Source organism: Trachinotus anak, unplaced genomic scaffold, assembly GCF_046630095.1.
Source record: "Trachinotus anak isolate AG129_WGS33_773 ecotype Australia unplaced genomic scaffold, CSIRO_AGI_Tana_v1 ptg000005l, whole genome shotgun sequence".
In the NCBI taxonomy this organism is placed as follows: domain Eukaryota; kingdom Metazoa; phylum Chordata; class Actinopteri; order Carangiformes; family Carangidae; genus Trachinotus; species Trachinotus anak.
Genome location: NW_027273856.1, coordinates 3,369,581 through 3,394,728, shown reverse-complemented (window position 1 = coordinate 3,394,728; position 25,148 = coordinate 3,369,581). Strand labels below are relative to the sequence as shown.

General features: G+C 41.7%; 1 protein-coding gene across 14 annotated transcripts in view; it reads left to right on the top strand.

Annotated features, from left to right (window-relative positions):
• Positions 1-24,621, top strand: part of mark2b (MAP/microtubule affinity-regulating kinase 2b) — a 52,805-nt gene extending 28,184 nt beyond the window's left edge. For 4 of the 14 annotated variants that reach the window (XM_071477802.1, XM_071477797.1, XM_071477800.1 and 1 more), the window contains exons 12-21: positions 947-1,021; positions 1,371-1,428; positions 1,845-1,996; positions 3,473-3,552; positions 7,462-7,605; positions 12,714-12,980; positions 16,108-16,134; positions 19,956-19,994; positions 20,742-20,851; positions 21,523-24,621. In XM_071477802.1, the coding sequence (XP_071333903.1) occupies positions 947-1,021; positions 1,371-1,428; positions 1,845-1,996; positions 3,473-3,552; positions 7,462-7,605; positions 12,714-12,980; positions 16,108-16,134; positions 19,956-19,994; positions 20,742-20,851; positions 21,523-21,872 (1,302 nt within the window). In that variant the 3' untranslated portion in view covers positions 21,873-24,621. The remainder of the gene's footprint in view (positions 1-946; positions 1,022-1,370; positions 1,429-1,844; positions 1,997-3,472; positions 3,553-7,461; positions 7,606-12,713; positions 12,981-16,107; positions 16,135-19,955; positions 19,995-20,741; positions 20,852-21,522) is intronic. The other 10 variants (XM_071477807.1, XM_071477804.1, XM_071477803.1 and 7 more) reach the window with 7 other exon arrangements.
• The last annotated feature ends 527 nt before the right edge of the window (positions 24,622-25,148 follow it).

Here is a 25,148-nt window from a genome sequence, read left to right as displayed (position 1 = left end):
TTCTCAGAACAACTTTCTATTGACAGTGACTCTTCCCTCTAAGGGGACAAGTGCCCTGCCAGCAAAAAGCCCCCCCCCCCACAGTGTAACAGCCAGTGAATCCCCTCACTGTCCTGTTCACCACAGATACACTTGCCAATGTGTGGAGAATATGGTGATGACTTATGTGACCATATCACTTCTCTTTAGATGAGTGTCAATGATTTTTGCACTACCGAACTCTCAAATGTGCATTCATCTTTTTAATTTGGGTTTATGCACTGCAGCGCTGCTATAATATCCCTCTCTGTGTGATTGTCAATGCTGTTCTTGCTGATACAGTCTAATCGTGTCCTGCATTTACATTCTCAGTCACCTGAGGAAGAGTTGCTCTTCTGTTTTTCCTGACATATCGCTCTAATGCACGAGCATCCCAGTCCTCATACATGCGCTGTCGACCCTGTTTACTGACGTGTTTCCCGTAGATCTAAATGCAGATGCCACTTTAGTCACTGTTACTATTGACAGCAGCCAGCTGAGCAGTCTTTGTGACTGAAGCTCCTGCCATCTGTGACAATGAAACATTTTCCTCTTGCCATCTTGATGCAAAATCAGAATCAACTGGTTCTATTCAGCATTGTTATACATGCCACACACCATAACTGGATGTTACCTACTACAGTGCACCTGTGTGGAAGCATCTGCACTCATTTATTCAGGTTTTTCCTTCACTTTGTCACCTGTCTGTATATTTTTTATTTAAGCTGTCAGAACATACAAGTTACTGTCACTCTGAATTGGAACGCTTGTGTTGTTTATACTCTAAACACTTAATTATTCTCATAACATTACAGGATATAAAAGAACTATTTTTAGTCCTGTGTTTGTTGTGCACACACCACAGTCTCTCTGTATCTGCTCCTGATACACACGTATTCAGAGTCGTGTTATTTTTTTTTTTCCTCAGCTGGATGAAGGTGGCATCAAGCCTCGGCCAGGAAGTGATGTAAGCAACATAAACGCTCCCTCACCGCCTCATAAGGTACAATGAGAACACATAATGTCCTCTGCTAACACATAATGAGGCCCCAGCTCCAGCCAGTGACACAAGTACACTAATTTTATTTATTTCATTTGACCAATAACACCCAAGGAATCTACTATGATGTTATCTTCTTTTTTTGGATTTTTGATTGTAGACCGACAAACATGTGAACCACAGCAGCCACAACATTCCTAGGTGTTTGAATCCTGCAGTGTCTTTGGTTTAACAGCTCTGTGGGCTAGAGAAGAGTGGCTCTAGGCTTCCATACTTACATCCCAATCTGTGTAAATACCCTGTGACATAAAGAATGCACCACTCACCTGTGTGTTCATCTTGCCTCTCTAAGGTACAGCGCAGTGTGTCGTCCAACCAGAAGCCTCAGAACCGCAGAACCACTGACCAGGGTGAGATTTGTGTGTGTCGGAGGGGAAGGGGAGAAGCTAGCGTTGGAAAAGTGGATGGAGACTTATTTTGTAGACACCTGTAGTCATGTTGTAAAGGAGGGGGGAGGAGGGAGACAGAAAGGAAGAGTAAAATAGGTGGAGCAGGGTGGGCTGGATATGCGTTAGAATAAAGGTGAGAGGTGAGGTGGGTGATGTAAAATAGAGAGAGGGTGGAGTGGAGGGAAGATGAGATGGATTTAAGTGGAGGCCTGGCAGAGCAGATTGAATCAGAGAAAGCTTTAATGAGTGTGAGACTGATTTCTAATAGAGTGATGACAGGAAAGATGATGCAGACTGGAAGAGGTGGGGAGATGTCAAAGATTTAAGCTCAGCAAGTGATGGCCTTTCTGAAGCACTCTCTTTTTTGTTTTTTCTAGGCTCCTCCTACTCTAAGAGGGGGGGTCAAGCAGACAACCGGACTGCAGCAGAGAATTCTGGGAGGAAGGGTTCATCAGGCAGCTCCACTACCAAGGTGCCGGCCAGCCCTCTAGTCTCCTCTGACCGCAAGAACAGCGCCACGCCCTCAACCGTAAGAACAAACACCCACACTGCTTTCATGACATTTTATTCCCAAACACAGGTCTACAAAGACAAACAAAATACACACAGTGGTTCTAGTGAATAATCAGCTTTCTCTGTGTGAGGGATTGAAAAACACTTCTACTGGAGAAAGTAAGACTTTTACTTTGAAAGTCATCGTTACTCTTCAGTGTGTTGGCACCAGCCATTTTTTATCTTACTGTACGGACCAAAGGTCAAATCCAATGCTAGTTATTAATTAAACTTATCAAAAATAAATGGCCATATAACTATGAAGGGCTTCTTCCGTGTAATGAGAAAGTGAAAGTGTGGAGGTTATGCCTGTTTGGATTTTTCGACGTCTTCCACGTTGCCCTTTTCTTGTATTACCACTTAATTGTAATTAAGTTGTAATTTTGAACACATAAGCTTTGGACTTTTCACCTGTGATAACAGAGAAAGCACAGGTGTTCCTAATTACATAAACAATAACTCTAGTCTGTTTAAGGGTCCGTAAGCAATGTCAGTAGCAGGACCCTGAAACTAAAGCAGCTGAGCGGAGTTCAGCAATTGTTTTATTTATACCTGTGCTTTTCCAACTGTGATGTGTCAAAATGTCTCCGGTGAAAATCTCGTTTCCCAATGTCACAGAGCTCTGTCATCTACTCCGTTAATACCATTTAAGAAGTTTGTGTAATAACTTGTCAAGCAGTGTCAGCCAAAAGAGAAATGTGAACTAGATGAAAATGTGTTTCTCTGACTTGTTGAACCCATCTTAACTTTGTCAGATCTTTTCAGATTTCCCCTCAGCGTGTCTGGCACTTCTTCTGACACCTCCCAAAAAATGTGTTACAATATGAAACTTAAATGGATGTCTCATGTCCTTCATAACTGAAATGGTGTCATAGATTTTGTGTAATTAAGTTTCCTTCACTCCCTGTGTTAAACTACACAGGTGTTTACACTTAAGGTTCCTGGTCATGTACAAATTGTGCTTGATTGACGTTTCTCTCGCTCACCCTGTTAGTTTCGTTTGCATCTGTTGGGGTGGAACAGCTGTTATCATTTTTTCTTAGTATGTGGTTTTCTGCTCCGCCCAACCTCAACTTGACCACATCTTATCTGTCAGGGTAATGGAAAACACCCACGCAGGTGTGCATAGACATTAAATGACCTGAGGTAAAAATGAAATGTGATAATTCTGACAAGAGGCAGAAAAATTAATTTGTGGACAGGAAATACACTTTCGGCATAATTTAGTGTGGATTTGATGAATTTGATTAATTAAATAATTGATTAAAATCAGTCATCCACGCTGATTGGAAAGCTTGCTCAAGGCTGTTCCAGGAATAATTGGTCACCTTTAATGTCACTTCTCCACCCTCTGTCCACTGCACTGATCTCTAACTGTCTATAACTGTGTCCTCAGTCTTAATCATTTCTATTTTTCTAATATTTTTCTCATTTTCTTCCTCTCTCCCTTCAGAATAGCATCCTGTCCACCGGTACTGGTCGCAGTCGGAACTCTCCTCTGACCGAGAGAGCCACGCAGAACGGCAAGGAGAGGTATACAGATAAACACACAGTTACAAAAGAAAGATGTTTTCATAAGACGAGAACAAATATGCCCACATGCAGCCGTGCACACACACACCCTTCCTCTCTCGTCATTGATACCCCAACTAGTTGCTGTGAGGCTGCGCTGCATCCTCACTGAAACACACTCAATACAAACACACTCACTATGGTTTGTGAATGAAGCAGTCCCACAGCTGTCTCAGGGACCGAATCCCAGACCTTGGCTGGTACTCTCCAGTGCTCTGCCAGCTGGCTCAGGGAGGCCCACAGCCTTCCCCCAGGGCGGGGTGAGCCCTCCTGGACAAGGAAATCAGGCTCTCTTGGGTATTTAGGCCAAACCTCCAGTAGATTACAGATTACCCGAGATGGTCTAATGGAAACTTGCCAGTCAGAGCACAGCGGAGTTCAATGGACACGCACACCCGCATTCTCATGTGCTGGATGACAAGATGACACATAGTAACTCGAATTTGTTCTTCAAACTCTAACCCTTCTTTCTATTCTCTTCTGTGAATTAAGTTTTCTTCTTCCTCCTGTCATAAAGATTCATTTTGACCTCCACCAATATTGCAGTTGACTAAACATGAAGCTTTTGTCCAAAATCAAACCCTTGATAAGAGGGTAAGGATTTGCAGGTGCAATACTCAGCTAATACTCAGCAGTAATACATTTTAAAAAAGCAGAATTTTTTTTTTTTTTTTTAAAGATGAAGATTTCAAATAGGTCAAGCTCCATTCTTTTCCTCTAGTCCCTGATTGAATTGATATCACAGTGTGTGATATTCCCTTCCTTTTACCCTCTCTCATTTTATCCTTCCTAAATGTGATTCATCCATCCAACTCTCCTTTCTTCCTCAACCATCTTAAACAACTTCACTCAGGACAAAAAGGTCTTTTGGTCATATAGGAGTTGCTTGATTGTGGACTCCCTGTCTTCATCTCAAGGCCGTAAAAACACACGTCCACGTTGTCGATTTTAAGCCGTCTGTGTCGGTGAATTTGTCCACCAGAAGTACGAACACTCACACGTGTCCATACATGAAACCACCCGCACATCACTCATGCTTTAACCAGCCATATGCTTTTTGTGCTTTTTCAAAAGCATTAAACATTAAGCCAAACCATAATCCCTACTACGATGCAGTGGTCATTGTCATTACTGCTTTATTACTTGTTCATGTATCAGTCTCACATGACCCTTTCGTTCCCACAATAGTATCCTGCCTAAAACACAATAAAAGATAATTGAATTGAATTGAATTGAATTGAATTGAATCCATATTCAGTCTGTAAAGTCAGATATGTTTTGAGAAAATTCTGTTGTTTATTCCTGAACACTGCATGGGTACGAAGTGGTCATTTGAGACAGCATTTGCTTTTTTAGTACTGTGGGTCTGTGAGCTGTGACAGGCTCTGCTAACTTAGTGGTTATCATCTGCTTTGATTTTAAAGTTACTTTATTTGATCATCATTAATGCTTTGAAGTTTGGGCTTTTGTACTTGTTACACCCTCTCCCCTCCCCAGTTCTTTCTGTCCCTTTCTATTTTTCTTTGTTTGGTCTCCTTATCTGTGTCTGAGCTCTTGTCCCTCTGGATCTTAAGTCACTCACATTTTCTTGGCATCTCCTTTCTTTTTCTTTTTCCAGCTTCATGTCTTTATATTAATCTTTCTTCTTTTTCTGCACTCTCTCTCTCTCTCTCTCTCTCTCTCTCGCTCTCACTCTCTCTCGCTCTCTCTAAGGAGATTAGGAAGACTTGTGATGGAATATTAACTCTTAGTTGCACTATATGGTCCCTGTACTTGCCTCTTAATAGGCTTACACATACACAAAAATATCTGCACACACTGAGGCTCCACACATACAAACTCATTGACACACACAAGCTTAAACATACATGTCACACATGCTCAAACGGTTGCCACACACTGGGTTATCCAATGAATGCGGTTATTTTTCCATCACTAGCCAGGGTAATCCCTGTCAGAGAGAGTGTGTGTTTTTCTCTCAGGCTATGTGTTTGTTTTCTTTGTAATTAGCAGCTGTTTGGTTGACCTCTATAAATGTGCCCCTCTCTCTCTCGTTCATTCCTCTGTTCTCTCTTCGGCTATCTCTCTCCGTGGTACCACTCTCTCCTGTCTCTTACTGTTTGTTTCTGTGTGTGGAAAAAGTCAAGTTAGAGCTGTCAGTAATGTGCAGAGCTTTGTAGCCCGTAGCAACCTGATTAAGAGAGGGTTCAGGAAATAAGCAGCGTTGCTTTTCTCAAGTAAAACAAGTAATCCTTGTTCCTGATACAGTTTAGATTGTGTACAGTGGAACGGTGCAGGAAGGCTTGAAAAGGAGAAGTCAGGCACTTGACAGACAGAAGTCGCAAGACAGGTCAAACCTAAAAAACCACAAGCTCAGAGGTCAGAGTGATCATCCCATAACAAGACAGTGAAAACAGCTCTATGTTCTGCCAAACATCTGCTTGTCTGTACGGAAGCTCAGCACCTGACCTGCCCATTTTTACCTGAGAGAGAGCTCAAGATGATTGGGTTTAATGTGGATTTAAACTACAGCTAACATTCATTAAGGGCTGCAACTAACATTTATTTTAACTACTCATTAATCTGCAGATTATTTTCTTAATTAATAAATTAAACTTAAGTCTATAAAATGTCTGAAAATGTGTTTACATTGCTCATTTGTCCACCCAACAGACAAGAACCCATAAACACTCAGTTTACCATCAGAGAAGACAGGAAACCCAGTATTAGTCTCATTTGAGGAGTTGGCACTAGTGAATTTATTCCATTCGAGCTTATTTGTTCTTAAAATATGACAATTAATTGTCAGATTTGTAGCAGATCATTTTTGTGTATCAATGAAATAATTATTTTAGCTCTAGTATCTTCTACAAGCCGTAAATCCTTCTTTTTTGAATCCAGAAACTGTTTCTGATTAGGCACGTTTGTAGCTGCCTTCTCAAGAGGTCAGACAGATGTAGTGTCAGCATTACAACATGATCAAGAACCATGAAATTGTTTTTCAGGCACTGTCATCATAAAATAAAAGTGAAAATATTGATAACTTATGTAGCATGATTTTTCCAAAACGATGTATTGTGCTTCACAGAAGATGAAAAACAGGCAAAAAGAAATGCAAAAATATTTTTAAAAAGCAGAAAGGATTTTCTTAGGGCAACTAAAAAGGATTTTTAAGAAAAGTGGCTGTTGAGGTTAATTTTATTTTGTACCTAAACACTATAAACTGTTATAATATGGAGGTCTGTAACAAGGCAAATTAACTCATGAGTGAAATATTGGAGTGTCCTGTTGTGCATTTTGTCACATTTCTGTCTGACTTTATCCACAGTATTTGTCTTAAGTGTGTTTTCAGTCAGTCTCATCCAACAGAGCAATGTGTGTTAAAGTTGGTCTTTTTTGCTCTGCCTTTTGTGTCAGGTAGATTTTGCATGAAAAGATTAAGGCACAGGAACACAGTCACTCTTTGAGTGTGGTTTGTGATTTCTTTTTGTGAAACCACAATGGAGCGACTTCAGCAGCAAAGAAGACCAACTATTCTTCTTCACATCCTCTTGCTGTGTGTGTTTTCTGTCTCTTTTTGTGTCTGCTTCCTCTGCTCTTTCTCCTGTGTTTCTACTCTCTCTGCTCCCCACCCCACCCTGAGTGTGTTCTATAAGTGCTGCTTCTAACCATGCTCCACCTCACCTCTCCGCCCACCCACATACAAACCCCGCCCGCCTGTGTGTGAGTGTGTGACTTGTTGGTGTGTTTTTCCCGTGTTGCTCACGTGTGTTTGCATATATACGTGTGTGTGTGTGTGTGTGTGTGTGTGTGTGTGTGTGTGTCTCGGGCGGGGCACTCCTCCTCCTCCTCCCCCCTCCTCCCTCCCAGCCTAAACACTCCGGGCTCCCGCGCCTCTACTGCCTCCGCCGCTGCCGTCCTCTCCTCCTCCTCCTCCTCACGTCCCCGCCACCACAAGTCCCTGTCCTCCTCCAATCATCCATGCCCCTCTGACCTGCACGCACCACGACCCAGGCAAGTCTCTCACTCACTCACACACACACACACACACACACACGCACACACACACACAGACACTTCTCAGAGATCCCTCAGTCCCCTCGACATGTACCACCTCACACAGCACAGATCATGATGCTTCCTGCAGTGGACAAAGAGGAAAAAGGTGAAGAAGAAGTGATTTGTTGGCTCTGAAACCTTCCACCGGTGCTACATTAAAGTGAAAGCACCAGCTTCTTTTGGGGTAAAAAAAAACAAAACAGCAACACTTTGATTATTACTTTTTAATCAGTGGTAAATCCTGGCACACAGCAGTGAACTGTGTGCCAATATTTTTACCCCAAAATTGTGAGAGTGATTAAAGAGGTGGATTTTCCTCCCCATGGAGTTAGTGTTTTATTCAACACAAAGTGCTCTGCTTGGCAACAGCCGCCCTAAACACACACACACACACACACACACACACATTCACATGAGCAAAGATAAGCTTCCCTAACTTACACAGTTTCTGTTTCTCATTTATTCTCCAATATCTTAATACCCTTATAGTTTGTAAATGTCTTAACGTCAACTAAAATCTCTTGCTGCACTACACAAAAGAAATATAAAATTGAGTGACAAAGTGAAAGAGTCTTCTTTGCCAACAAATGGAAATGGAAAATTGTTGAGCCAATGAGAAGTTAAGTTTTTATGATGGATAGCATGTGTGCACTTTTATAAACTCATGTAGTTTGAATCTTCTCTTAACAGAGAAATTCATTGATGATTGTTGTGAGCCAGAACCAGGAAGTAAAGTTAGCATTAGTTAGCAACATGACTGCATGAGACTACCTTATCTGAAGTGGATGGTGCTCAGAAAACTGCACAAGCTAAACTCGTTGACGTAGCTTGTCCTTGGCCAATCAGTGGCTCTCAAACCTCATATTTACCCAGTGACCGTAACTGAACAGTGAGAGCTTGAGAACAAGAAGAGCAGGTTTTTCACTGTACCGTACCTCTGTCAGAGCAGAGGTGTGTTTTGTACTTGTTTTGTTTCCTGGCAGGAAACAAAAAAAACACCAACAAATTCAGAGAAGAGACGTTTATGGTCAGGCAGGGATTAGGTTTCCATGCACAGAGGTCCCAGTAGTTTATACACTGTGTGTAGGCCAACTCTTTATATAAGCTTGGTTATTGGCTGGTTTGATCATGAGATGTGCTGTGTATCTAACTTCTAGGTCAAAGGAATAAATCAGTTAAACAAGTCAAACGAGCTGGTATTTCCTGCAAACTCTCTGTCAACATTACAGGATATAAGAGTGATTTGCTGTCATCTTTGGCTTTTTCTTAAATTTAAGGCAGGACCCAAAGATTATGAAACAACAAAAAACTTTAAAGCGCCATGAATCTCACCCCTGATTCATTTACTGTTCATATTATTTTATCATTAAAAGGACGAGGCATATAGGAGCACGATGTAAACAGACTCGCCCTGGTAACAGCAACATACAAGAGACAGAGTAATGTTTGTGGTATTGAAGGAAATAACCACATTTGCAGGTTGTTCAGAAAGCTACAGCTAACCAGCTAACTAGATGTCTAGCCTACTAAATGGTGTTAGTGAGAGCCAGTGTCATACGCTGCTGCCTGGATGTTGCTCATTGTCACTGTCATGTTCATTTAAAAAAATGCCAGTTATTAATTTATGCGAATTAGAGCTTAAAATGAAATGTTTTAAATGACTTCATGCAGAGATGTTCTCCGTCTATTTAGATCTAGTCAACAGCACAGATACTGGTAGATGCATAGATGGGTGGTGCCTTCATGAGACTAACAAATATTAAATCTTCATCCTTTTGGGTGATTTTTAATGTCACAAAATGTTGTTTTTTGATGTAACAACAATTCATCTGAATATCAGTTCAACAAATAAAGATCACAACATAAGATTCTGTAATTACAAGTGTCACAGTCATAAACTACAATCTAACAAATGCCGCCAGACTGTAAAAAGGTTTGTCAAAAAAGAACCATCTTCAGCATCTAAAATGATCAAAGTAGACATTTACTTAAAGGTCATATTTATTGCAGGTTGCTCACACTATGTTCCAATAATAAGCACTATTTTTGTATAGTGCCTACAACTGACAACACTACATGTTTGACCATGAGGCAAAGAGGGTGAACTGTCTCTGTAACAACAGCGTTGAGGCTTGAACTTTCCTTCCTGAGCTCCACAGGCCTTAATAGTCAGCCTTTAGACTGTGTGGGACAGTGCTTTAAAAATAAGTCAATGTTCTTTTACTTTGGGTCATTTAAAAAAAAAAAGATATATGAGTGCTCTGGTGAGAATCAGACAAAAAGCAGATCTAACAGTTGTTCCCACAGCCTCTTTTTTTTTTTTTTTTGTTCCCAGAGGTTATTAATTGCTCCCTCTACATGCTCTGTGAACCCACCTCAGTTATGAAGTTCCTGGGAAAACCCCATCTTTGTTTATTAAGTGTTAACGACACTGTGACAGATCTGGTCAAATGAATGAAATGGAGTGTGTCTTGTTGGTCATCTGTGTGAGCACTGTGTGTGTGTGTGTTTGCTGTCTGTGTGCTTGGTTTGTGTGCGTTGCTTTGTTGGCCAGCTCCCTGGCTTGACCCTGTCTGTCTCAAGGGCTGCTTTGATATTTTGAGTTTTAGTCGTCTGTCTTCCCCTGCCAGCCACGTGTCACAATACAGGGTGAAAGGTCTCTGAGTATGTTCCTCTTAAATACTGTCTGACGCTGAACTGATATGCCACTTGCTCAGTCAGAGACCCTCACCCCCTTTTGTGACAGTTGTCTAGCGGGGGAAAAAAACCCTACAAATGTCAGGCTGAAATTCCAGCAGAGCAAATGTCAAGGTGGCCCTCTGGCTGTATGTGCTTTTGTCTGCTTTATGTTGAAGTCTCGTTCTGTTGCATGCGTCGTTCAGCTGTGAGCTTGGCCTGTTCAGAACCTGGTTGGGAACGCTGGAGAGAAGGTACCGCTCCAACACATATAGACTGTACCCTGAGTGAGGAATAGGCACCTTTTCTCAGAACATGGTCTGTGTCCTTAAGTCCCATTCATTCCTTTTATCCAGCTGTCCCCTTCTGAAAAACTTCAAATACAGTTTACAGTTCTTGTAACAACCTGTTGTAATGCAGGTCATGCTGCGCACAGGCAGCGCCACGTTTCTAGAAAGTAGAGGTGCAGTCTACTGTAGGGAAATCTATCCTGAAAATACCTAATATCTGTGCCATAAAGACACGTCTGCCTGCATCCACCCTGTAACACTCCTTTTTCAGATGCTCTCAGTCTATCACTACTCTTCTGACAATGAAAAACTTTTCATGTGTTGACACAAATTGGAAAATATTGCAGCTCTCTTCCTCTCAGCAGTATGTAATTCTTCCCAATCAGCTGTAATATGTCAACACTGGTCCCCACTAATCAGCCTGATCCAGCCGTTCTTTCCTCGCATCTGTTCTCACGGATGAGCTGTGTTCGCGTGTGTTTGTGTGTAGGTCACCTGTCGCCCATAGTGAACAACACAACCACACTGAATTAGAGGATGTGCTTAATCTGCTCATCACACAGCTACACTGAGACTTGACTCAGAAGCCTCTTCTTGTGTGTTGTTGTTCTATGTTGAGTTTGTTAGAGGTCTGCACAGGACCTTTTTGTTTTTTTTTTTTTGGTTGTGTACCCATCCAATAACAGTTTCTTTTTAATACAAGATGTTTACAGATTTCTTTTACACTTCAAAAAATGCTAACATAGTTATTTAACTGTTTGATAAACCACCTTTTGCAAGATGTGTCATTATGTAATATCCCTTTGAGAGTGCAATAAAAAAGATCCCACTTGAGGCAGGGGTAACAGATGATAAAATGTTTTGGCTCTTGTCCCTGCTTTTGATAGTTAATGTGGTTTACCAGAAATAAAAACTAAATTATATAATGTTAGATGGTAATTTCTAATGTAAGTGGTTATGTGACTCGTCTGAAATGAGAGATATGAGTGGGAAAGAGAGAAGAACTATACTAGGGAAAATATTTGGAGGAATGCAGTGAACTCACAGGCGTTTACATGTCTGCTTGAACTTAGTAATAACAGCTTCTCTATTAGATTTCACTCAACACGTAGATTAAATGTGTCCTGCACCTGCACATTTGTGTTGCCGTACACGTTCCCACTCCCTTTGCAGACCTCTACAGTGAACTGCCTTGTGCATTCATTTTTTTATTTATTCCACTCGTTCACCTGTCTCGTCACTCTTTGTGTGCACTTTGTGTTTGTGCTTTTGCCATTTCCGTTTGTTGTGATTACCATCTGGTGCAGGTGTGCTAGTGCCACACACTGATATCGAAGATGCATGCACACAAAGCAATGCAGAGCTTTTAGCTCATTGAATAGTTACAGTGTGCAAATGTTTGTGTGTCTTTGTGTGTGTGTGTGTGAGAGAGAGTGAGGGAGAGGGAGCGGGAGGTTTGTGATGTTTTGCCCTAAGGCCGAGGCAAAGAGGATTAGCTGTGTGTATCTGCTTGTGTGTGTGCATGTGTCACTGACCTGATGTAGCCCCAAATATTGAGTTGGACTTTAGGGATTATAGGAAACATCAGGGCGAGCAGACGTTGACCAGACATAGACACTTGTATGACCTTAAACTGAGGTAAGTCGCACTGAAGAGGAAGCGATTTTCTCCTATTAGTGATTTAACAGTGTGTTCTTCTCCCACACCCCTCCTCTTCACCCCTCTCCCCTCTTTTGATGCCTTTTGTCTTCTTTCTTTCCATTTCTCTCCTCCTGTATCACCTCCTACACCTCACTCTGTTAATCTACCCCTTGTTCTTTCCCTTTGCATCCCGTCCTTCCTCTTCATCCTTTCTTTATCTCTTGCTTTTTCTCCTGTCCCATCTCTGTCTCCCTGAATTCTTCTTCATTTGCACCTCCTCTTCTCTGCCTCTTCTTCTATCACACCTTCCAACCTCTTATCCCTCTAATATTTTCTCACCTCTTTCTTCGTCTCCTCTCTGCTCATCCACACCCTCCTCTTTATCACCTTTTCTTAACCATCTCTCCCTCCCTCCATTTTCCTCCTCTCTCTCTTTCTTCCCACTCTCCTCCATAGCGCCCCACCTCAGCGGGCGCCCGGTGCCTCCCCGTCTGCCCACAACATCAGCAGCGCTGCTGTGCCAGACCATACCAACTTCTCTAGAGGGGTGGGCATCCGCAGCACGTTCCATGCTGGCCAGCAGCGAGGTGCCCGGGACCAGCAAGGCTCCGCCTACCCCGGCGGGCCTGCTTCCCCATCACTGTCACACGGCAACAGCCAGGCCCGGAGGACACACGGCGCCACAGGGATTTTCAGCAAGTTCACATCCAAGTTTGTACGCAGGTGAGTGGCGGAAAAGGAGAGGAGCAGGAGCATGGGAAAATGGGAAGGGTGAATAGTTCAGATGATACTTTGTGGTTACAGTGTGAGAGCAGAGACAGGAAGTAGCGAATCAGGAGGGGATGTGGGGCAGAAGAAGAAAGCTGTCGTGATAGCAACTGTTCTATTTATTATCCAGCTACTCTGGAGCTTAAGTACAGTTTGAAGCTTTTTTCTGAGTACTGAGGTTTCAGCTTGAAGCAGAAAATGACTGGGTTTACATTACAAGTCATCTCATGTGCTCATTTCCTCTCAGGAATGTTGTACTGTATGTCCATGTCATCACTGGTTTTCAGAGTATTTCTTTAAAGGGGCTGATCTCATCCTCATGTCTATCTCTAAACTCGTGCCGATCTGTAACTGTGCTTAGAGCAGAAAGGGAGAGGAAGGCAACAGCTGTGTCCTCTCTATAATTTTGTTTGGTGCTGTGGTGACTGAGGAGTAATTTTGGTTTTGGTTCTACGTCTGGCCCAGTTTTCATCTTACTCTTCCAGTGCAGGTTGCAGCAGTTAAACTACTCTCATGGGTTGTAATGAAAGCTGAAGTTGTTTATTTATGTTTTTTGTTTTTTTTTTAATTTTCTCTGGAAGTGCAGTCATTTTTGCAGCAGTGATACAACTCCCTGGGTAAATACAGTGAAGGGGGAGAGAAGTTTGTGGTTATGAAAGTGGAAGGGAGTTGACCACCAAGTCTTATGACAACTAGACAACTTACTGTGGCTTTCAATACACAAATATTGGCATTAGTTTTAATTGAATTTGATACATTAGGCCAAAATGTTGAATAATGTTAGTGAAAATGTATAATTACAAGTGGTAATATTATTGGATAATAAGGGTTTCAGTGAGGATGAAGCTAATGCTATTCTCCATTTTTCTTCTCATGAAAAAAATCTATAAAAAGACCAAAAAATCAAATTAAACACAAGTCAGTCTCTGAGTAGACTATGACTTCTTGACTCTGTCCATGACACCCAGCCAAGTTTGTACCTCCAGGAAGTATAAATAAAAATAGATACAGGGGGCTCCCAGACTCTTGGACCAGACTGTAGTTAGATTTGTAAAAAAAAGTTAAATAATAAACAATAGCTGTGCTCTGTAGTTTGTACCAAAGCTACTCAAAAAAAAGAGTAAATGGTGCTTTTTCAGCTGCAGATTAATACACATTAAGTGCTTTAGTGAGTATTTACGGCAGCAGGATGTTGTGTGTGGGGCTGACTCAAAATAAATTACAGTGCCCATGTTCACAGTAATAAAGGAACATGTCTGTGGCTCACTGATATGTTTTTGATAGTTTGTGGACAACAATAGAGCTCTGTGACAAAGAAGATTGAGATATAGATTTAGATTCTTCTGTTGTTTTTGGTCTTTTTATTTATTTTTTCCCCTCATCCTTTAAATTACATTTCACTAACACATATGACTTACTATAGACAAACAAGTCATAGACACATTCTGGTTAATTCTATCAGGCAACAAGGCCAGAAAAAAGTCAGATATAATTTAGTTAAAAAAATAAAATAAAAAAAAAGTCAGTGTTTTACCCAAAACATGTGTGAAGGGTGATGAAGTCTGTCCATAGTCAGAATGAGTGAGAAGGACGAGTGTAGACGAGATGAGAAGAGGAGCAGCGAGGCATATTATTATTACTAGAGGCCGCAGTCAGACTGACAGGTGTGGAGGAGAGGCGCTGACAGGAAGTGAGGGTGTAAAGGTGGCAGGAATGAACAGGAGTGAAAAAGGAAGGTCCAAGTGAACAATGAGAGGATGAGAAGCAGAGAGAGCAGGTAAGGTCGAGACTTTCGTCTTTGCACCTGTGTCAAATCAACCGGCTCCGGAGGTTCGTTTGAATGCAGCTGTTGAAATGTGTGTGAGAAGAGGGGAGTGAGGTTGTATTTTAGGTGATAGATTCAAAAAGACAAGAACTGAAGATGATCAAGTGTCGTGTTTGTGTGTTTGTGTGTGTGTTTGTGTGTGTGTGTGTGTGTGTGTGTGTGTGTGTGTGTGTGTGTGTGTGTGTGTGTGTGTGTGTGTGTGTGTGTGTGTGTGTGTGTGTGTGTGTGTGTGTTTGTGTGTGTGTGTGTGTGTGTGAGTGTGAGAGGCGGAGGTACAGGCACAGCCACTCCAGGCCTCCCACTCAGAGATACTGTAGCTCTGTGGCGGCAGTATCCATGGTTACACCGGAGATATCACTTTTCCCTCAACTATAAATACCGCTACTGGGGACACCTTGACACACATGCATGCAAGCGTGCATACACACACACACACACCTTGGCATGCTGGTAGGAAGTAGAGGTGGTGGAGACAGAGAGATTGTGTTGCATTTGTATAGTTTGACCACACACACACGCACACATATTCACTAAAGCTGTGTATTTTATTAGCATATCATATATATATATATATATATAACATCATTGCACTTTCTTACTTGCTCTGGAGAGTGATGTTTCTCCGTCCTTCAAATACAGTGGTGTGTGTGTGTGTTTAAAGGAGATTTAAGTTTCAGTGTGTTTTAAGTGTGTTAAAGATTAAGTTGTTGCTTAACCTGTGTTTTCTCATTTGAAATGTGTCTTTGTATCAGAGGTGGGTTTCTCTATCTCTCTTTATCTTTATCACATTTGAACTGTTCACCTCACAAACACTTCTTTTCAGGATCACCCCAGACTGCTCTGTATGTGGAGGAGCACTTCATTTCATGAGGGGAGGGGAGGGGAGGGGAAGGGAGGGGGGTGACTGTTCAGACAGGGTCTCTTAATGGGATTTTCCCACAGAGCCCATTAAATCCCCCTAAGGTGTTCTGGTGTGCTTTTAATAATGTTCACACATTCACACCAGTAATCCCCACATTTAAACATTTAAACACTAAAGTTGATGCCACTGATTTTCTTTTTGTGTTGTTTAATGTTAGTTTGTGCTTCCTGCTTCAATCCTAAGTGTGCCTGGTTCATGTTGGACCTTTATTTCTGACAGTTTGAATTTTGCTACTCAGAGGGGAGCTTGTCTTTTACAGGAACGTCATAAATATATACGTTTTATACATACGTTTTTTTTCTCTTTCTTTCTTTATCCCTCTTTTGTTTTTGTAGAAATCTCTCGTTCAGGTTTCCGAGAAGGTAGGCAACATCCCCAACGTTAAATATAACCCCTTGATATATATACGTATATTCTCTTCTTCATATATATTTTACATATATATATATATATATATATATATATTCCTCCCCTTTTGGTGTTTTGTGCAGCTTTTTGTTGAAATCTTCCTTTTGTGCCTTGAGCCTTATCTTTTCTCCTCCTTTTTTTCTGTGGTTGGCCCCTTTTTTGAGCCTTCTGGTTTTGAGTGCCGTGTTTTGGCCCACTTTTATTTATTTATTTATTTTTTATTTATTTTTTTTTTTACTAACTTCCCCCTCACCCACTCACGCATTTAACACACTCACTTCATCATCATGCGGCACAATAACACTTCAACCATCTTCCTCTTCATCCCTCCATCGTCCCTCCCACCCCCCTCTCCCTCATTCCCACCCCCACGTCCCTTTTTTCCATTTATTTACCAGGTAGTGTGTGTGTGAGCTCGTATCCCCACTGTAGCGCCCCAGATTTAGGTCGAGTTGTAATGGTGCAATAGATCAAACTACTCCTGCTTCCTGCTCTTAACCCTTTCCTTTTCTTAGTTTCAGATGCAGGTAATGTCCTTGTGTTCAGCCTAATAAGGAAACTTAATCTTAAACATTGGTGAGGTAATGGTAAAAGTTTCACCACTGACCAAACTCAGAAGTTAATCTTTTGACATTTTTAAGCATATGAGAGATAAAGGAAGCACAGGGATGGGAGATATGTTATGATGAGGTGTTTTCATCTTAGCCCAGTTGTGTAACTTCACCCAGGATTGTTTAATGTTGCTAACCATCATTCCTGCTAACGCCACCTACCAAACCATCACCCATCTCACCTTCATCAGTTCAGTCACTATAACTGAAATTTAAATTTCCTCAGCCATAGACACTAAAGTTGTGTTTATAGTTTTTTCACTGTGAAGGTTTCTGTAGATTACGGTGGGAATGTAGCGAGCTGTGTAATAATAGGTCCCTGGCTGTAGTCGGTAGTTGTGGATGGAGGTAGAGAGGAGGAGAGGACCCAGGAGGGACGGGGCTGCAGTGTTTCTCAGGCTGCACTCTTTTCTGGAGGCTGCACTCTTCCTTTCTTTCATCGCTCTGTTTTCACTCTGGCACTGGCTCTAACAGCAGCAGCAGCAGCAGCAGCAACAGAACTGGATGGCTTTGACCTACTCTGGCTGGAAAAGACCTTTTATGCTGTGGACACACTCACACACACATGCATACACACAGATGACACATGCAGATATATGTATTTGCACTGACGCACCCAACATTTACATAAACACACAGTCTTTCCTCCATGCTCATATAGATATTTGCACTATATACAGATGCTAAACTCATGTTGACACATTTTACATTTATATATTTAAACGCTGATCACACAATTCACACCCACTTGTGTCACACACACTTGGTTTTGAGTGTGTTGGCTGCTTTTTCAGCAGGTAGAGCAATTTCCTTTAATCTGGACCATTGCTCCACCTGGTGGTTGGAAGTTGTAATAATTGAATTTCACAGTTTTTCTATACAAGCAAAGACGTCTTTAGGTTATTGAAGGATTCTTATACATCATTAATTTGAAATATGAGAGAGATATTTTTAAATACAGGGCAAATAGGTTATTGTAGTAAGTAAGGGAATAGATTATGTATTGCACCATATAAAGTGGTTTATGCATGTGAGGTGCATTTGAAATCAAATAATCATCTTATCAGTTCTTTGTTTTCCCTTGACGTCACAGAGTCATTCTGCATCCATTCATGTTTAGCTAATTCACAACTGGACATGCAAAATGACCCAAATAATTTAATTTTACATCTATATTTTATTATTTAAGAAAGTCTTGTTATAACTTATTTCCACCTCTCCCACCGGTCATCTTCCATGTGCTCGATTTTTAACCATGTTTCTGTTGCAGGAGGTATTTTACATGATGTTTTTGGTTATTATTTATATTTTTTTAAATGGGGCAAAACAGGAATGATCCCTTTTCCCTCAACAGAATGAATTTAAGACCATAAACTGTTGAATTTGTCATGTGTTTGTCAATTTCCATCCACTGTCTGCATGTGTGTTGCTGTTTGTCTTTGTGTTTCTATGTTGTGTGTTTGCTTTTCTCCCTTCAGTTTGTCTTTGTGTGTCATGTCTGCTGGTACGGAAGGGAATATTTGTGTTTGTGTTACATTTGTGTTATACAGGCTGCAGTTAAATTAATGTGTGTGTGTTTGTTAAGCAGCCTGTATGGAGATCCAGTGTTACTAATAAAGGTTTTAATGCATTGCTTTAGCCACAGGACCCACCCTCATCATCCTGACCATTCTGTTCCAAACCATTCCATCCCGGTCCATCTCACATTTTCTTCATTTCACTTCATTTTGTTGGAATACGTCCGTTCCATTCCAAGCCATTCCATGCAGTTCCAGCCTGTTGGAAGTACTTAAACTCAGCTCTAAAATGAACCAGTACATTTTGAGCTTTGTCCAAACTTTCCATTTAATTTAGACCAGCTCATTTTCTAAACTGGTTCCATTTCAACTCAGGCCGTTTGAGGCTGCTCCATCCGTCACCTTTTTTCTCATCAACCCTGGCGCTGGCTGCACCAGCTCTTTGTAAGTTCCAAGTTAGCCATGCTAAGTGGAACATTACAAATTGCTATATTAGAAGAGGTTGCACCACAGAAAGTAATTCTTAAATTAGTAGAGATTAGTTGAAATTAGTGAAACATTTACAGCTACTAACTTGTGTAACTGATGACGAAGCTGACTGCCAAAACGAATATTAGCTCGCTGATATGTGACTTGTTTTAAGGAGCTATTTGTAAGTTTTGCTATCGCTACGTAGCCAGTGTTGGCATTAACAGCTGTTAAGTTACAAGTATAGAAGAAACATTGTGAGTTCAACATGAAACTTAACTCCTGTACTCACCAACAGCTCTACAGCGGTGGAAAACAATGCCAGTGTTAACTCTTGTCTCAAGCACGTCTCAAGGTGCTGCTCAGAGGGTGTATTATAACCTCTTGTCTTGTAAAGACAATGATGGCTGAAGCTTTTGTCAAACAATAATTACCACCACCCGCTCCCAGACAGAAACCATGTCCGATGGCGTAGCGCCTTTGAGATTTCCCTCGTAGCATACAACGTCATGCTAACAACATTAGACCCATGACTAATAACATCAGTTAGGAGAGCACAATCAGGTGTCTCACTGTGAACCACATTAATATCACCACCTCTGAAACATGTAGCTTGTGATGCTACAGTGACTTGATGCTACCACAGATGTTTCCTAGCAACACATATCTTATGTTTTAATGGTGCAAGCCAGTTTAGTAAGTTAATAATTCAACTGGAAATCTCTAAATTTGAAAGTAGCAAAACGAGTTAAAACAGGCAGTAACTAAGACCTTAGGATGGACTTCACACATAAACTGTTTAATATTAATGAAGGATTTACAAACGGCTGGTTCAGCTCTGTGTTGTTCTTCTCTCATCCTCTCAAACCATTCAACATTCATGTTGTGGTGGAGCGGTAAGAACGTGGCTGCACAGAGTGGATTGGCACTGGGACCTTAAGCAGCTGTCACAGCAATGCATTGTGGACTGTGACGTCCTCAGGTGGCTCTGGGCTTAAATTTGAGCAGCTGGAGTGGAAGTAGATATTTGGCATCAAGGCTTTAAGTGGATGGATTGGAACATTCAGTCAGGCATGGCGAGCAGCGGGACTGTGTTCAGCCAGCTGATTTACTATCTGTTTAAGAGTGCAGATGTTGCCCCTAAAAAAAAAGACTAAACTTGTGTTGATTTTTTTCGAGGAGTCCGTATGAGGGAGAGGGTCGGGATGAGGGGAGCAGGTGAGATACAGAACAGCCCGAAAAACCGAAAATCCCCTAAAAAACCCCCAGGCTCTACCAAACCTGCCTGCCAATCAGTAGACTGGAGCCAATCAGTAGATGATCTCTGAGCTTGTTGTGAATGGCTGGGAGGGAGGGAGGGAGGGAGGGAAGGGGGGGGGGGGCTGGGATGGGATGGGATGGGATGTATAATTGGTGATGGTGATAATGGCTTAACCAATCAGGGGACGGGAGATTAGCAGTGAATGGTAGCATCCCAGAGAGTTAGAGTGACGGTGTGGAGGTTGACCTGCATGGTGGCGTGTGTGTGTGTGTGTGTGTGTGTGAGTGAGAGGGGAAATCAGACTCCAAGTACCCAAATGTGTGTTTGTGTGCAAGTACGCATGAAATGCTCACAAACACACACTCAGACATAAATTCATACACATCTTTGTGATCTGAGACATGTGCACACGCAAACACACACAGGGGTACTTACAAAATTTTTGCTTTTTGTCTTCATTCAATTCCACAACCTCATCATCTCTCTCTCCCTCTCAATCCTTCCTCTCCTTTCCTCCCCCCTTTTTTTGGTCTCTACTTTTCAAAACAATTCTCACACGTTTCCTCTTTTTCTCTCTTTGCTATTTCTTCCCTCTTTCCTGTTGTCTTCCACCCTCACCTTTCCTTCTCCACTGTGTCTCCCCTCCCTCTCTTTTCCCTTCTTACCCTCCTCTCCTTCTCCTCCACCCTCCCCCCTTCATTCAGGTCCATGTTGAGCAGTACAGTGGACAAGTCAGAAAAGACGTCCGGTGGCGTTCTCTCCTCCTCTTCCAACAACGATGAGAACAACTCCTCACCAGGATCTGGAAACACTGGTAGGTCATGAGTCACTTGCTGCCCAGAAATCCAATTATGATAATACGCAATGCCCTGAAAGACATTTTTAAATGTGAAACATTAAGACTATGTACTGTAGACATATATCTCAAGACTGATCGAAAAGAGATAAATATTTAATGAATATCCTGCTGGTGGCTGGTAAAAGGAATCTCACCAGGAAATGGACATCACAGGAGAGGCCAACTTTGAATGCGTGGATGGAAATTACAATAAATGACATTTATAAAATGGCAGAAGATGACAGCACTTGTCAATCATGAACTGGAACAATTTATAGCTTACTGGAAAAAATGGATTAACTGTGTAACACCAGACTTTATTTTCACAAATCAATAATTTTAATAGAGAGAGAGATCTGTGACAAACACAAATATATGTCATAAGTGTAAATTCTGAAACCCATTGTATAATATCTGGTTGATGCTAAATGTCAACAAAAAAAGCCTCTATTTGATGTCAACATCCTGGACTTTAATTGAAATGTTTCCAGTGTTCTTCCCCCTCATGGTTGTAAATGGGACAAATGGGCAAATTCTATTCCTGGCTTTTATCACTCCTTGTTATTACCTCTTCTTTCCTCCACCCTTCCTCCCTCTTGCCTCTTTATTGCTCACCTTTCACCCCTGGTTCTCCTCCTCCCCTCCAGGTGGCACCGGCACCCCTCCAGCCATCGCCAGCCAGAAGGACTCGGCCAAACCACGCTCACTGCGCTTCACCTGGTCCATGAAGACCACGTCGTCCATGGAGCCCATGGAGATGATGCGCGAGATCCGCAAGGTGCTCGACTCCAACAGCTGCGAGTACGAGCTGCGCGAGCGCTACATGCTGCTATGCGTCTCGGGCAACCCGGCGCGCGACGACTTCGTCCAGTGGGAGATGGAGGTGTGCAAGCTGCCACGGCTCTCCCTCAACGGCGTGCGCTTCAAGCGGATCTCGGGCACGTCCATTGCCTTCAAGAACATTGCTTCAAAGATTGCCAACGAGCTCAAACTGTGAGTGCGGAGGAGCAGTGAGGAGAGATGAGATTAAAGGGTGGAGGAGGAGGAGGAGGTGGGAGGGCGAAGGGGATGATAGCGAGGATGAAGATGATGCTGTAGGTGGGGTGTGGGCGCTGTGGAGGTCAGGAGGTAAGCTAAAGGGTGGGATCACTTTAAGAATAACACGATTGTTATCTGGACAAAGGTCTGACGTAGGGCTACTGGTTCTCGAGACTAGAAAACGTTTCTTTTCTAGAAGTTTTGTTCCTTAAGTTCTTGAGGCCCTGCGAGTAGAAACTCTGAGCTGATTTCCTCTGAGTTGTGACGTACTTACAGACCGAGGTCTTCTCTCTCCCTGCTGGGGTTTTTATTTTTTTTTGTCACGTTCTACTTAGACGTTCCACTCTTCTGCATGTCCGATCTGCTCTCTGTTTTTTAGGAGTCACACTTTGATCACTTTGACCACTCCTGTCACTTCTTCCTGCTATTTATTCCGTTTCTCTGCACGGTTCTGCTGCCAGGTCTTTTTGGGTAAAGGGGGGGGGGCACAGGGTGAAAATGGGGGGTTGAATGGAGGACGAAGAAAGTGGAGGAATGCTGAAAAAACTTTCTACTTACTCTCTGAATGATTGACAGAAAGTTTGGAGCCTTATTTTGCTGGAAAACTCAAAGGAGTTTTGATTGAATTTGTTCTGATTGTTCCTCCTAAACCGAATGGACTCCAACTGAGCCAGGACTCTGGCTGCTGAAGCCCACGATCACACACACACACACACACACACACACACACACACACACACACACACACACACACACACACACACACACACACACACACACACACCCCTACACCTACAGATGTGTTCTGGATGGACGGACTCTGCTGTCGTTGGTTAAAGGACCCTCTCCACCCTCCACCTGCCCGCCCAAACCTCCCCTCCCGCCCTGAAATGAACTTTTGATCCATCCTTCCACCACCTCCCCCCTCCCCTCACATGCACACACACCTGTACACACACACTCGCACCCTCCACCTCCCTCTCTTCCTCTAATTTCAGACTGAATTCAGCACAAACACATCCATCTTTTCACCTCGTCACTCCCTTTTTCTTCCTCATTTTATAATTTCTCTCCCGCCATCGAGTCCAAGGAGGCCAGTTAAGACTTGATGTCATGATTGATCGTACGGGCTGCAACTTTAAGTCTGTACTTGTTTTTTGTTTTTTTAGTTTCTTCTTATTTTATGGCTTTTAAAAAGAGTTGTGCACTGGAAAAGAGGGGCATATTGGAACCTGGGGCGGGACGGACAGTTCACGGACGGCGTTGTCGACGGATTTCATGTTGCCTTTCTTTGAAGAATTAAATTTGGGGTTCGTTTTTGTTGCATACGTCAGCACATAAATGCTCCAATGATGACGAATTCATTTGTGTTTTTTTTATTTTTCTTTTCAAATGTTGGTATCACTTCGGTTGGCTTCATGCCTTCATATCCAGAATGTCAACCCTGAACCGACGCGTTTCCTTTCTTTTTTTTTTTTTGGTTTCCCTTCCCTCATCACGCTCTCTGCTACACATGTTCCCAAAGAGCAAACACACAACAAAGGTGTCATTGGAGTATGTAACAAACAGTATGTGTGTGTGTGTGAATTAATTATAAAAGATCACTGGAAAAAAAAAAAAAAAAAAAAAAAGAAACAAAAAGAATCGACGACGACAACGAATGGTGAATTATTTTCTTCTGCTAGTTTTGATTTGATAATATATTTTTGTGTCGTTTCAAATTTTGGGTTTGTACAGATTAGGATTTTTTTCGGGAGGGAGGGGAGGGGGTGTGAGGGGTCATGTCGGATCATATCATTGCTGCCTTTTTTTGGTGTAGTGCACCTTTAACACACACATACAAAAACACATTTAACATCCAAACACAGCTCATAGTGTATCAGTTGAAACACAAAACCCCCCAAAGTGCAGGAGTTATCGATGTATTTAATGATGTTGATGATGATGATGATGATGATGGTGGTGGTGGTGGTGGTGACGACTACTGCTCCTTCATTTTTTGTTTTGCCCATTTTTATTTTTCATGTCTGTTTTTATTTCTTTGCTATTTTTTTTTTTTTTTTTTAAAAGGCCTTATCGGTCCAGGACGGCTTGAAGCAGAGACAGAAAGCAGGAAAGACTTCTTTGTCAAAACATTTTTCATATCAGAGCACATGTTCACGTTCGAAACCACAAACCAGAAGAAGTCACTTCCTTTTCTCTTTCTCTCTCTCTCAGTGCGTTTGATCCCCCAGTTTGTCGAAACAGAAGAAAAACAAACACATGCGTGGGGTTAGAGATGGGGGGCATGACTGAGTCCCGTCAGCTGGTTGTATCTAACTTAACACTTATTTTCTTTCTTTCTTTCACAATGACACACTGTCATTTTTTTCTTTCAGTTTTTAATACGTCAGATTTTTCTTTAAAAGTTGATCATTGTATTAAGGTGCTGGGTATTGGATTCTAATTATTATTCTGGCTGTTGCTGTTATATTATCTCTTTCAGGGTTGATTTTATTTTACATTATTTCGTTTTACATTGCTGTAATTTACATTGATTTTAAATGTGTTTTGAGCAAACTGTAACTGTAGTGGTGGGTTTTTGGGGTTGGGAGGGGTGATCAACTCCTGAAAAATGTATTATTTGTTTGTTTGTTTTTTTTTTTTTGTGCAAAGACAAAATGATGAAAAATTACAATGATAGTAATAAAAACAATGATATAATGATAGTGTGACTCTGACATCCATTATATGAAAATTAAGATGAAAGTGTGAAGTTATGTCATTGGCAGTCTGTGGGTTACTAGTTGCAGGCTCACCAAAATAAGAGCTGAATAGTTGTAACTGGTAACCTGGATATGTGGAACATAACGTTCATGTCCTCTGTATTTTCCTGGAAATGTATGTGGTTTTTTTTTTTTACAAAACTCACACACAGGCATTGTGAGTACTTTACAGCTTCATCTCAGCACTTTTATTTTCACTGCACTTCAATTTTACTACTTTTTGACTAAAATCAACAGAAGACTAGTCCTGTGTACTGATATTAGTGCCTATAGGCAGTGGTGGAAAGTAACTGTGTTAACAGATTTAAGAAGGTTGTTGTGCTTTTTTTGCTTTTTTGCTCCACTTTTTTTTCCATTTAAATTAGTTACAATTTCTTAAGGTTTTAAATAAGTTGGACACATACTGTATGATCAATATTCAACAAGAATATGATGAGAAAATATTGTGTCCTGTTATTATATGTCAGGAC